Here is a 13048-nt window from a genome sequence, read left to right as displayed (position 1 = left end):
TTCCTGTGAAACACCTAAAGGGTTAACAAACCTTTTGAATGTCATTTTGAATACTTTGAGGGGTGCAGTTTTTATAATGGGGTCATTTGTGGGGTATTTCTAATAAGAAGGCCCTTCAAATCAACTTCAAAACAGAACTGGTCCCTGAAAAATTTCGATTTTGAAAATTTTGTGAAAAATCGGAAAATTGCTGCTATACTTTGAAGCCCTCTGGTGTCTTCCAAAAGTAAAAACATGTCAACTTTATGATGGAAACATAAAGTAGACATATTGTGTATGTGAATCAATATATAATTTATTTGGAATATTCATTTTCCTTATAAGCAGAGAGCTTCAAAGTTGAAAAAAAGCAACATTTTCAATTTTTTCATCAAATTTGGGAATCTTTCACCAAGAAATGATGCAAGTATCGACACAATTTTACCACTAACATAAAGTAGAATATGTAACGAAAAAACTATCTCGGAATCAGAATGAAAGGTAAAAGCATTCCAGAGTTATTAATGCTTAAAGTGACAGTGGTCAGATGTGCAAAAAATGGCAGTGTCCTACAGTGAAAATTGGCTGGGTCCTTAAGGGGTTAAAGATAGTGATGCTGCTGTGGTGGTAGACCCCCGGTTGGTCAACTCTGTCTTTCGGGACTTTCACTCCTATTTGTATACTGCCCCTTCTTTGCCCTGTCAGAGGGAGATTTAGTTCTTTTTGCGGGGCTTGTCCCTTCCCACACTTAGTCGTGCCCAGGTGGAGGCGTTAGATGCCCATCTTACGCTTGAAGAGGTGGAACAGGCCATACATGCTCTTCCACATGGAAAGACCCCTGGTTTAGATGGGATAATAGGTGATTGGTATAGGATGAATGAGGAGCAACTGGCCCCTGTACTTCTTAGATTGTTTAACTCGATAGCTGCTGCTGCTGCTCTTCCAGACTCTATGAGGGAGGCGCTGATTGTTGTGCTCCCTAAGCCTAGAAAGGATCCGTTGCTGCCTTATTCTTATAGACCTATCTCCCTTTTGAATGTTGATATTAAGATCTTGGCTAAAGTGTTAGCTACAGGACTGTATGCGGGCATTGGCGTTCTCATTCATCCTGACCAAACTGGGTTTATGCAGAGTAGGGTCACTGATGTCAATGTGAATCGTTTGCAACTCAACATAGCAGCAGTTGGGGAAGACTTTCCTACTGGTGTGGTGGTTAGTCTTGGTATTTACAAAGCCTTTGATTTGGTGCTGTGGCCTTATCTGTGGGAGGTCTTAGGTGTGTTTGGGTTTGGTCCCTGATTCTGTGCTTGGGTTCGCTTGTTATGTGATAATCCTAGGGCCCGTATTTGCACTAACTTGGATTTTTCTGCTCCCTTTCTCCTGGGTCGTGGGATAAGGCAGGGGTGCCAGTTATCTCCTTTTCTATTTGCGCTGGCGATAGAAAGGGTTTCTTTTTACACCCTTATATATTTAGTGGACGCTGGGGGCTCGCTACTGTCCCTTATTAATCTACTTGACTGGTCTAGTTTGATTTCGGGCTTGCGGGTCAACTGGACTAAGTCATCCCTAATGGCCCTCTCCTCTGGAGTCCCTCCTACTGCCTCTCTCCCGGCAGGGGTACAGGTGGTTTCTCGTTTTAGATATTTAGGGGTGGAGGTCACTTTGTACCTGATGGATTATCTCCCCCTAAACTTGGAGTCGCTTTTACTTTCCAGTGGGGAGAGGCTGACTGCCTGGTCCTTACTCCCTCTCTCCCTGGCTGGCAGGATCAATATTTTTTAAATGATTTATCTCACTAAATTCTTCTACTGTCAGGGACAACCTCCCCGTCTTGGTTGGGCTCTTCTCCAGGCTCCTAAGCGGCATGGCGGCTTAGCTGCCCCTGATGTCTATAACTATTTTCTTGCCTCCCAACTGGTCTATGCAGCATGATCGATCGATCTGGATCTGTCAAACTCGGCCACGGCCTTGGCTGGGGAGATGATGGGTTAATATGAAGCTCTTACTAACACACTCTACAGGTATCACTCTTGCTCTTCTTTTCCTATTCTTCTTCAGACTATAGCTGCAGTGTGGTCCGTGGTGTCGAGTAAATTCTCGCAGCCTCTGGTATCTCCAAGGGCACCCTTTTGGGGGAATGTGCATTTACCTCCCCTGCATGGGTTATAGGAGGCCAGGTTCTGGGGTTCTCAAGGAGTCAAATATGTGATCCACTTGTTAGGAGAGGATCAGATTGTCTTATCCTTTTCAGACATGAAGGAACGTTATGGCCTCCCTGGAAATGCCTTTTATAGGTATCTTCAGCTTAGACAAGCGGTTCTGGCACAGTTTGCCTCCCCGACGTTTACTCCTGCTTTTTCTGAAGTAGAGCTTCTCCTGGGCACCATGGACCTCTCTAAGCCCCTAACTCTGGCCTATGCTCTCCTCCAAACTCCTAACGGGCCGGGCCTAGCCCGTTTGCTCACGCATTTCATAAATGGGTGGCTGATATTCCAGATTTGTCTGAGGATCAATGGAATGAGGTTGAAGGCTCTTATTATTCCACAGTAGTCAGTAGTAGAGATATGCTGATCCAATCTAGGTATGTTTTGAGGTTGTATTATACCCCATGCTAAGCTGAAGAGCATTGGTGTCTCTCAATCAGATTTGTGTTTCCGTTGTTTTTGTGAAGTTGGTACCTTTTTGCATGCTGTGTGGGAGTGTCCCGTCATTGCTCTCTTCTGGAGAGAGGTGGTGGGGTTTTTGGCTGATAATTTAGACTTCCCCTTCCTACTTACCCCTACGGTATGTCTGCTAGGAGTTATTAATGAGGTGGTCTTTAGCTCACATAGACGCCTTTTGATTTGATTTTCGTTGTTCTGTGCTCACAAAGTGGTAGTAATGACATGGAAGGATACCTCTTCCCCACCGCTGTCTTGTTGGCTGACTCTAGTCAACAAGTAAGTCTTTATGTGAGTCGTCAGTGCCCTAAGAAATTTGACAAGGTATGGACCTCCTTGCTTTTGCTGGATGTATCGGCGGACCCCCCAGCTAGCCTGTCTCTGTAGTCTTTTAAGTGTACTGTGGTTCTTTGTAACGGGGGGGGGGGGGGGGGTTCGGTTGGGGGGGGGGGGGTTACCGTGATGTTTATCCTCCATGGTTCAGTGGCAGCATAACAAACAACACATCACATGGTCCAAGGAAAGACATCAATGGACACATGGCAGAAGGTTGCATGAAATAATGAGTCCAATTTCCTGCTAAACTATATGGATGGCTGGGTAAGCCTATGGTGTACACATGACAAAGCTGTCCTGTAGGTGCACCATTAGGTTCAACAGGCTGTCCTTGAAAGCTTTTTAATGGCATGCCCTAAGACTATTGGTTATCACACCACAATCCTTGAATGGTGAGTGCTATAGGAGACTTCTAACTGACCATCTATACCCATATCTTCAGGACCACAGTGCCATATGTCAACAGAATAATGTCCTGTGTTCCATGTGGTTGGAGAAACTTTACAAATTATCCACAGTGCCTGGGCCCACATACTCCCCAGATGTAACCCCATTGTACATGTCTTGGATATGCTGGAATAGGCTGTTAAATCTGCTGGGGACCTGTTACAGCTGGCATGGTTTCCCCAATACCTTCAGGCCATGATCACCCAATTAGGTTGATCAAGCCATTTCTAGGTAGGCATTCCTAATGCAGTGATCATTCTAAGCATATTTGGGCAGTAAATGTACTATAGGGGATGAGTGTCTGATCATGGAGGGTTGGACCACTGAGACCCCCACGATCTCCTGTACGACGCACCTATGGCAGAGCCGGAGATACTAGAGTACATCGCTTGTGTACCTCCGGCACTACTACAGAGATGCATGGATGGGGCTTGTCAACCCCTGTTCCATGCGCAAAAAGATCCAGAGCACCGTACAGGAGATTGCTGGGGGGTCCTAGCGGTCGGCCACCTACGATCAGAAACTTATCCCCTATTTTTTGGATAGGGGATACATTTTCCTAAATTATACTACTCCTATATACACCGCATATAATTTCTTCAATCAATATACATCCATTAATAGACCTAATAACCAGCAGTTCTAGGTAAATCCAGTAAACACCAGTAGAGTGGATTGTGTCAACCACTGCAAAAAGCTGTGGCCAAAACGTTCCCTCCATGCATCTCTATGGAAGAGCTGTAGATACCCCAACATTATATCTCCGGCTCTTTCATAGAGATGCATGGAGGGGGGTGTCGGACAAAGCTTCGTGCATGGTCGGCACTCCCCCATTCATGAGGAGAGCCGGGGCACCGTATGGGAGATTGCTGGTAGGGGATACATTTTGTTATACTGCATAACTCCTTTAATGTAAAATCTTATACTGTAAAATAGATGAAAGCCAGGTATACTATGCTGATGACTTTAGTTATACAGTGGGTTACTAGTTTGATGATTGTTATTGTCAATAACGTTTAGAGCCTCTGTAGGATTATGACAAGCAGGAGAGTCAATTATACCCCTGTAATCAAGATTCCTACAATATAAGGGGAGGAATGGAGTCAATAGACTGCTTATAACTCATACAGTAAACTAATGAGAAGTTAGCAGTTACTGAACATGTCCAAAAGTCCAGATATTCAGAATAGAAAATACGTTAGTAACTAATTATTTTCTATAATTGGACATCATACTACTGAAATTAGTATAACAATACAAGGGAGAGGACAGCAATGTGTTCTCATTTATACAGAAAAAACATTTTAATTGTATGTATTTTCATATTGGTAATTCTAATTGGGGGGGAAATAAAGTGGTTACTGCATATTTTTGACTTCATTCAGCTAATTACCAAGAATAAAAAGTAAAAAGGTCCAAAAGTTAAAAGCCATATTATGTATTAAAAAGCATCAAATGAGGAAGACGTTCCAAGCGAGCAGGTACATTCACATTAAAGGGGTACTCCGGTGAAAAACTTTTTTTTTCTAAATCAACGGGTACCAGAAAGTTAAACAGATTTGTAAATTACTTCTATTAAAAAATCTTAATCCTTCCTGTACTTATTAGCTGCTGAATACTACAGCGGAAATTCTTTTCTTTTTGAAACACAGAGCTCTCTGCTGACATCATGAGCACAGTGCTCTCTGCTGACATCTCTGTCCATTTTAGGAACTGTCAAGAACAGCATATGTTTGCTATGGGGATTTCCTTTTACTCTGGACAGTTCCTAAAATGGACAGAGATGTCAGCAGAGAGCACTGTGCTCATGATGTCAGCAGACAGCTCTGTGTTTCAAACGGAAAACAATTTTTGCAGTAGTATTCAGCAGCTAATAAGTACAGGAAGGATTAAGATTTTTTAATAGAAGTAATTTACAAATCTGTTTAACTTTCTGGCACCAGTTGATTTAAAAAAAAAAAAAAAGTTTTTCACCGGAGTACCACTTTAAGTGGAAGCCTGGTAAGAATGAGTGGAAATCACTTACATTGACTATTGACTCCTTTGTCTGAGCCATGTCAGAGATAACTCCATCTGTAATAATCAGCAGAACAAAGTATTGGGAGCCATCTTTTATTGAGGCAGCATATCTGTAGAAAGGAATTAGACCAAACACTATTACTATCAGCAACAGAATACAAACAAAAACTCTACATGGGTATTGCTGAGCATACAGCAGCTGATAAGTACTGGAAGGATTAAGATGTTTAAATAAAAGTAATTTACAATTCTGTTTGATTAAAAACCATTTGATTAGAAAACAATTGTTTTCAAATGGAGTACCCCTTTAAGCATGCATAGGATAGGCATAACCTTATCCTTTATATAAGATAGGGACAAGGACTATTCATAGTATTCAGAAATATTGGGCGGACTAGATGGGCCAAATGGTTCTTATCTGCCAACACATTCTATGTTTGTGTTTGTCTGTGATTGTCTATGATTGTGACATCATCATAGATCCTACACCTCCAGCATGTAGCAGATACAGAGCAGATCCTGTTTGGACAGCCACTGCTGTTGTGTGTGGAGATCTCTGCTCCTCAGTGGCTGCCAGGCCAGGACGTGCTCTGTATCTGTGAGATGCAGTACATGTAGGGGCAGAAATCTGCCTGCAGGAAGAGAAAGAGGAAGAGAATGTGGCTAAAGGACCTGTGATGATGATCATGTGACAGAGGAGTGGGCAGAGCAGATCTAGAATTACTTGTACTCTGCATAGAATGAAGCTCAGGCTATATATATTCATGAAGGGGGCATTGCACAGGATTAAAGCCAGACTGACAGAACAGTGCACCAAGGGACTGGGAACGCCCCCAGTGCACCAAGGCACTTAATTTGCATATTTGGATTTCCAGGCACAACTCCGGAGCTGTAGGGAAAATAGGTAAACAGTTTTGGAATCGGCGTCATTCTCACTATTACCCTATACCAGCAGGTTAGAGCCCATGATCTCAATAGCAGAGTCCGTCTCTTATGTCTGAGTGCTCTGGCTGTCACCCCCACCTGGTATTGGCAGTGACGGCCCATTCAAGCTATCACCAGCCATAGAGATGTCCCGCTTCAGCCGGAGACTGGCTGAGGAGGCAATCACAGGCATAAGGAGGCAATCAGGGTGGTCGGACCCCCTGCGGTCAGACACTTATCCCCTATCCTGTGGATAATGGATAAGTTTTTAATAACTGAAATAACTGAACAACCCTTTTAAGAATGTCTTCTTTGCCAGTGAAAGAAATGGGAAAATACCACAATAGAGCTGTAATGAGTCAACAACAGACATTGACAGACTGTGGATTTAAAATCTGTACCACTGGTAAATTTCTGCATGGAAAATTTCCACAACACATGGAAGAGGCTTGTCAGAAACATGGACAAATATTACCAATTGACTAGCATTGATATAGAAAGCTAAACTGTATTACCTTGCTACATGATTAATTACTGGAGCAAAATTTGTTGGTCCATATAACTGTACACTTTTTAAGCTTCGGTAATATGCTTCCATCACACCTTCTATTCCATGACAGTATGGGTTTTGAGGATTGCCATTCTGTAGAGCAAAAAAATACATATGCATGTGTAGATAGATATAAAAAAAAAAACATTTCTAACACAAAACTCTTTGTATATACAACATTTTATCTGTGAGATACAGTTACTGACTGTAACTTCAGATTAGTACCAGAAAGACTCTTTACATAGATTACATTTATATGTTCCTTAATTAGAAGTGGAATTTCTTTCCTTCTTTCTTCATGCATAAAGTATGCCATTAAATGTGATATCCCCATATCATTCGGTGATGGCACAATGATAGGATATACCACCATTTAGGCTAGGGCTACACTGCAACATATGCCACATTACAGAAAATCTCATCCAAGTCACAAGAGCTAAATATTACAGTTGTTAACAAAAATCACAGAGAAGTCGCAGTCGCATGCAACTTGAATCGAGGTCAACGGTGGCAATGTCGCATGCGACTTGATAAATATGTTTTTTTGTGAATGCCACAACGCCTGTCACCTCCACTATTCACTAACATTAAAGGGGTACTCCAGTGTAAACCTGTTTTCTTTTAAATCAACTGGTGGCAGAAAGTTAAACATATTTGTAAATTACTTCTATTAAAAAATCTTAATCCTTCCAGTACTTATCAGCTGCTGAATGCTACAGAGGAAATTCCTTTCTTTTTGGAACACTGATGACATCACGAGCACAGTGCTCTCTGCTGACATCTCTGTCCATTTTAGCAACCATGCATAGCAGATGCATAGCAGATGTATGCTAAGGGCAGCATGGTGGCTCAGTGGTTAGCACTGGTGCCTTGCAGTGCTGGGGACTTGGGTTCAAATCCCACTAAGGACAACAATAAATAAAGCGTTATTATTATTATAATAACGTCAGCAGAGAGAACTGTGCTCGTGATGTCATCAGTGTTCCAAAAAGAAAGGAATTTCCTCTGTAGCATTCAGCAGCTGAGAAGTACTGGAAGGATTAAGATTTTTTTAATAGAAGTAATTTACAAATATGTTTAACTTTCTGCCACCAGTTGATTTAAAAGAAAAAAGGTTTTCACCGGAGTACCCCTTTAACCCCTTAAGGACTCAGCCCATTTTGGCCTTAAGGACTCAGACAATTTAATTTTTACGTTTTCATTTTTTCCTCCTCGCCTTCTAAAAATCATAACTCTTTTATATTTTCATCCACAGACTAGTATGAGGGCTTGTTTTTTGCGCGACCAGTTGTCCTTTGTAATGACATCACTCATTATATCATAAAATGTATGGCGCAACCAAAAAACACTATTTTTGTGGGGAAATTAAAACGAAAAACGCAATTTTGCTAATTTTGGAAGGTTTTGTTTTCACGCCATAAAATTTATGGTAAAAATGACATGTGTTCTTTATTCTGAGGGTCAATACGATTAAAATGATACCCATTATTATATACTTTTATTATATACTTTTAATATTTTATATTATTGTTGCGCTTAAAAAAAATCACAAACTTTTTAACCAAATTAGTACGTTTATAATCCCTTTATTTTGATGACCTCTAACTTTTTTATTTTTCCGTATAAGTGGCGGTATGGGGGCTCATTTTTTGCGCCATGATCTGTACTTTTTTTTGATACCACATTTGCATATAAAAAACGCGGGCGTCGGCCATTGCCGGCGGGTCCCTGGCTGCGATCAGCAGCCGGGATCAGCCGCGCATGACACGGGCATCGCTCCGATGCCCGCGGTTATGCTTAGGACGTAAATGTACGTCCTGGTGCGTTAAGTACCACCTCACCAGGACGTACATTTACGTCCTGCGTCCTTAAGGGGTTAAGTTAGACATTAGTCGCTGTGTAGCCCTTGCCTTAAATGGGCACTGTCAGATACAAAAACATTTTACATGTTGTAAAGCATACAAAACCAAAAGGTTTTTCAATTCCTTGCATTAGAAAATTTTCTGTATTTCATACTGAAAAAGCCAGTCAAACAACTGCCCCCCTGCCTGCTTGGACACCTACTAGTCCTACTGTGTCCATGACTCATCACCTATGTCATGGACACACTTCCTTGATTGACAGCTGTGAGTGCAGGGCTCACAGCTAGAGGAAAAATCATCCCACTGACAGCTTGTGTCCCGCTACTGTCAGTGAGGACAAGCTGGGAGTTGTAGTTTTGCTAAAGTTAGGGGAGATGTGAGCAGACAGCATACTGAGGAGGGGGCGGAGACCTGCACAATGAGGCCACGCCCCCCCCTTTGAGAGGAATTCAGACTAGTGAGCTAAATTAAAAGTGTAATAAAAAATAAATAAAGGCGTTAGACACATAAGATTAGATGTACATGGTCAGGATTAGGTACTGAGGGATATATTAAAAAAAAAAAATAATTTTGTTGGATCTGACGGGTACACTTTATTGATCAGTGGGGGCTTGACATTAATAATACCCACTGATCTTAAGTCTTTCCCTGCAGGGGAACTGCAGAACAACACATTTTACATATCTTTAATATCTTAAATAAAGTAGAATACATACAGAATATGGATACATAATATTTAAAGAATACATGTTTAATTTGCTAAATAGAGTGCTGAACTGCTCTAGGTGATCTGTCAAAATATAGATGTGCCTTTTGCTGGAACTGTCACTGACAGTAATTTGAAGTCAAATGAGGAGAATATGGTTTAACATTAGCCAATACATTACATAATGACACAAATGATTTTCAGATGTGTGTCCTTAAAGAAGGCCTTATCATTATGCCTTAAGTATACATGAAAGTTCTAGCACATTTAACCCTGAACAAAACTGATACAAATTTAAGATTGCACTATGACGCTAACATAAAGACACGTTATAAAGCTCATAGTTGTTGTAACATATTTTAAAAGCTGTATTCAGAAATCCATCACTGGTATCACAAATATTTAAATACTTTTATCCTACTGCGTCCAGTTTACAGAAATTGTGATTTAAAGGGGTACCCCAGTTGAAAAAACTTTTTTTTAATCAACTGGTGCCAGAAAGTTGAACAGATATGTAAATTACTTCTATCTTAAAATCTTAATCCTTCCAGTACTTATCAGCTGCTGTATGTTCCAGAGGAAGTTATTTTCTTTTTGAATTTCTTTTCTGTCTGACCTCAGTGCTCTCTATCCATGTCCAGAGCTATAGAGGTTTGCTATGGGGATTTTCTCCTGCTCTGGTTAGCTACTGAAATGGACAGAGGTGTCAGCAAAGGCACTGTGGTCAGACAGAAAATAAATTCAAAAAGAGAGTACCCCTTTAAGGATTTGCACCCCTTGTGTCTCTTGGATCCAGTATTGTTGTTGGGTTACATATACTGATACAAAATATCAGGGTACTCCAGTGGGAAACTTTTTTTTAAATCAACTGGTGCCAGAAAGTTAAACAGATTTGTAAATGACTTCTATTAATAAATCTTAATCCTTCAGTAGTTATTAGCTGCTGAATACTACAGAGGAAATTATTTTCTTTTTGGAACACAGAGCTCTCTGCTCTGCTGACATCAGGATCACAGTGCTCTCTGCTGACATCTCTGTCCATTTTAACCCCTTAATGACGCAGGGTATTTTGCGTTTTTGCATTTTCATTTTTTCCTCATCACCTTCTAAAAATCATTCAATTTTGCACCTAAAAATCCATATTATGGCTTATTTTTTGGGCCACCAATTGTACTTTGCTGTGACATTAGTCATTTTACCCAAAAATCCATGGCGAAATGGAAAAAAAAAAAATCACGCAGTCCATTTTCCGGTAAAAATTTACCTTCTCTTTATTCTGTAGGTCCATACGGTTAAAATGATCCCCTACTTATATAGGTTTGATTTTGTCGTACTTCTGGAAAAAATCATAACTACATGCAGGAAAATGTATACGTTAAAAAAATGTCCGCTTCTGACCCCTATAATATTTTTATTTTTCCGCATATGGGGATGTATGAGGGCTAATTTTTGGCGCCGTGATCTGATGTTTTTATAGGTATCATTGTTTTGATTGGACTTTTTGATCGCTTTTTAGTCACTTTTTTATGGTATCAAAAGTGACCAAAAATAGGCTATTTTGGACTTTGGATTTTTTATTAATGTACACCATAGACCGTACGGTTTAATTAATGATATATTTTTATAGTTCCGACATTTGTTTATTTTTATTTATTTATTCTACCACATATGTTTATTTTTATTTACACAGTTTTTTTTATTAATTGGGAAAAGGTGGGGAGATTCTGATTTTTATTATGGAAGGGGTTAAATGATCTTTATTAACACTTTATTTTTTTTGCAGGGTTATAGCTCCCATAGGAGACTATAACACTATACACACTGATCTTTTACACAGATAACTGCCAGGCAATAGCCTGGAATTGATCAGTGTTATCGCCGCTCGACTGCTCCTGCCTGGATCTCCGGCACGGAGCAGTCATTTGGCGATCGGACAGCGAGGAGGCAGGTAGGGACCCTCCTGCTGTCCTGCAAGCTGTTCGGACCACCGCGATTTCATTGCGGTGGTGCCGAACAGCTCCACTGAGTTAACCGGCAAAGTTTACTTTCACTTTAGACACGGCGATCAACTTTGATCGCCGCGTCTTAAGGGTTAATAACAGGCATCACCGCAATCGGTGATGTCCGGTATTAGCCGCAGGTCCCGGCCATTGATGGCTGCCGGGACCAACGTGATATGACGCGGGGTCAGTGCGTGACCCTGCCTACTATCGCGGGAGCCCGCTCATGATGTATGCATACGTCATGTAGCGGGAAGGGGTTAAGAACTGTCCAGAGTTGGAGAAAATCCCCATAGCAAACATATGCTGCTCTGGACAGTTCCTTAAATGGACACAGATGTCAGCAGAGAGCACTGTGCTCATGGTGTCAGCAGAGAGTTCCGTGTCTCAAAAAGGAAATAATTTCTTCTATAATATTCAGCAGCTAATAAGTGCTGGAAGGATTAAGATATTTTTTATAGAAGTAATTTACAAATCAGTTTAACTTTCCGGCACCAGTAGATTTAAAAAAAAAAAAAAAAAAGGTTTTCCACAAGAGTAACCTTTAACCCGTACAGGACCCAGGGCATATGGATATGCCTTCTGTACCTGGGCCTTAAGGACCCAGGGCATACCTGTACGCCCGTGGGAATTTTGGTCCCCGCCGCGCGCCGAATGGGGACCAGACAGGGGTGACTGCTGATATCGATCAGCAGACACCCTGCGCAAATGCCCAGGGGGGGTCATCAGATCCCCCATGTCGGCGATCAGAGAAAATCGCAAGTGAATTCACACTTGCGATTTGAGCCGATTCCGGGTCATACGGGTCTATGGTGACCCGGAATATAAGGGGGATCGCGGTTGTCCATGACACCTACGATCCCCCTGAAGGGATAGGAGTGAGGTGGCAGGGGTGTCACCCCTCCTATCCCTGCTATTGGTCGTCAAAAGCGACGACCAATAGCAGATCGGGGGAGGGGGGGGGTTAACTTTCATTTTCCCCGTTCTGCCCACCCACAATAGGCCAGGCAGAACGGGGAACGGGCGTCGAAGATTCACTTACCCGTTGGTGGAGACTGCGGGACACGATCGTCTGGGGTGATTGGCGCGGGCGGCATGTCGTGCGGCAGAAGAGGACGGCTCCCTGGATCCGACGGAAGTCGGTAAGATGCTAGCAACATCTGGAGGGTTACAGTCTGAGACCACTATACAGTGGTCTCTACACTGTGGCCCTCCAGATGTTGCAAAACTACAACTCCCAGCATGCCCAGACAGCTGTTTGGGCATGCTGGGATTTGCAGATTTGCAACAGCTGGAGGTCTACAGTTTAGAGACCACTGCACAGTGATCTCTATACTTCCCTCTAGATCATGCAAAACTACAACTCCTAGCATGCCCACGCAGCAGTTTGCTGTCTGTACATGCTGGGATTTGTAGTTTTGCAACATCTGGAGGTCCACAGTTTGGAGATCACTGTGCAGTGGTCTCTAACTGTAGCCCTCCAGATGTGGCAAAACTGCAAATCCCAGCATGCCCAAACAGCTGTCTCGGCATGCTGGGAGTTGTAGTTTTGCAACAGCTATAGG

At 42.0% G+C, this 13048-nt stretch overlaps 1 protein-coding gene across 3 annotated transcripts in view; it reads right to left on the bottom strand.

The window, feature by feature from the left end:
• Positions 1-13048, bottom strand: part of CPNE8 (copine 8) — a 517377-nt gene that overhangs the window by 25282 nt on the left and 479047 nt on the right. For all 3 annotated transcript variants that reach the window (XM_056573670.1, XM_056573669.1, XM_056573671.1), the window contains exons 16-17: positions 6881-7008; positions 5449-5551 (exon numbers count right to left, since the gene is read on the bottom strand). In XM_056573670.1, the coding sequence (XP_056429645.1) occupies positions 5449-5551; positions 6881-7008 (231 nt within the window). The remainder of the gene's footprint in view (positions 1-5448; positions 5552-6880; positions 7009-13048) is intronic.

Source organism: Hyla sarda, chromosome 4, assembly GCF_029499605.1.
Source record: "Hyla sarda isolate aHylSar1 chromosome 4, aHylSar1.hap1, whole genome shotgun sequence".
Lineage (NCBI taxonomy): Eukaryota > Metazoa > Chordata > Amphibia > Anura > Hylidae > Hyla > Hyla sarda.
The sequence above is the reverse complement of the archived record's forward strand: the minus strand, read 5'-3'. Positions and strand labels throughout refer to the sequence as shown.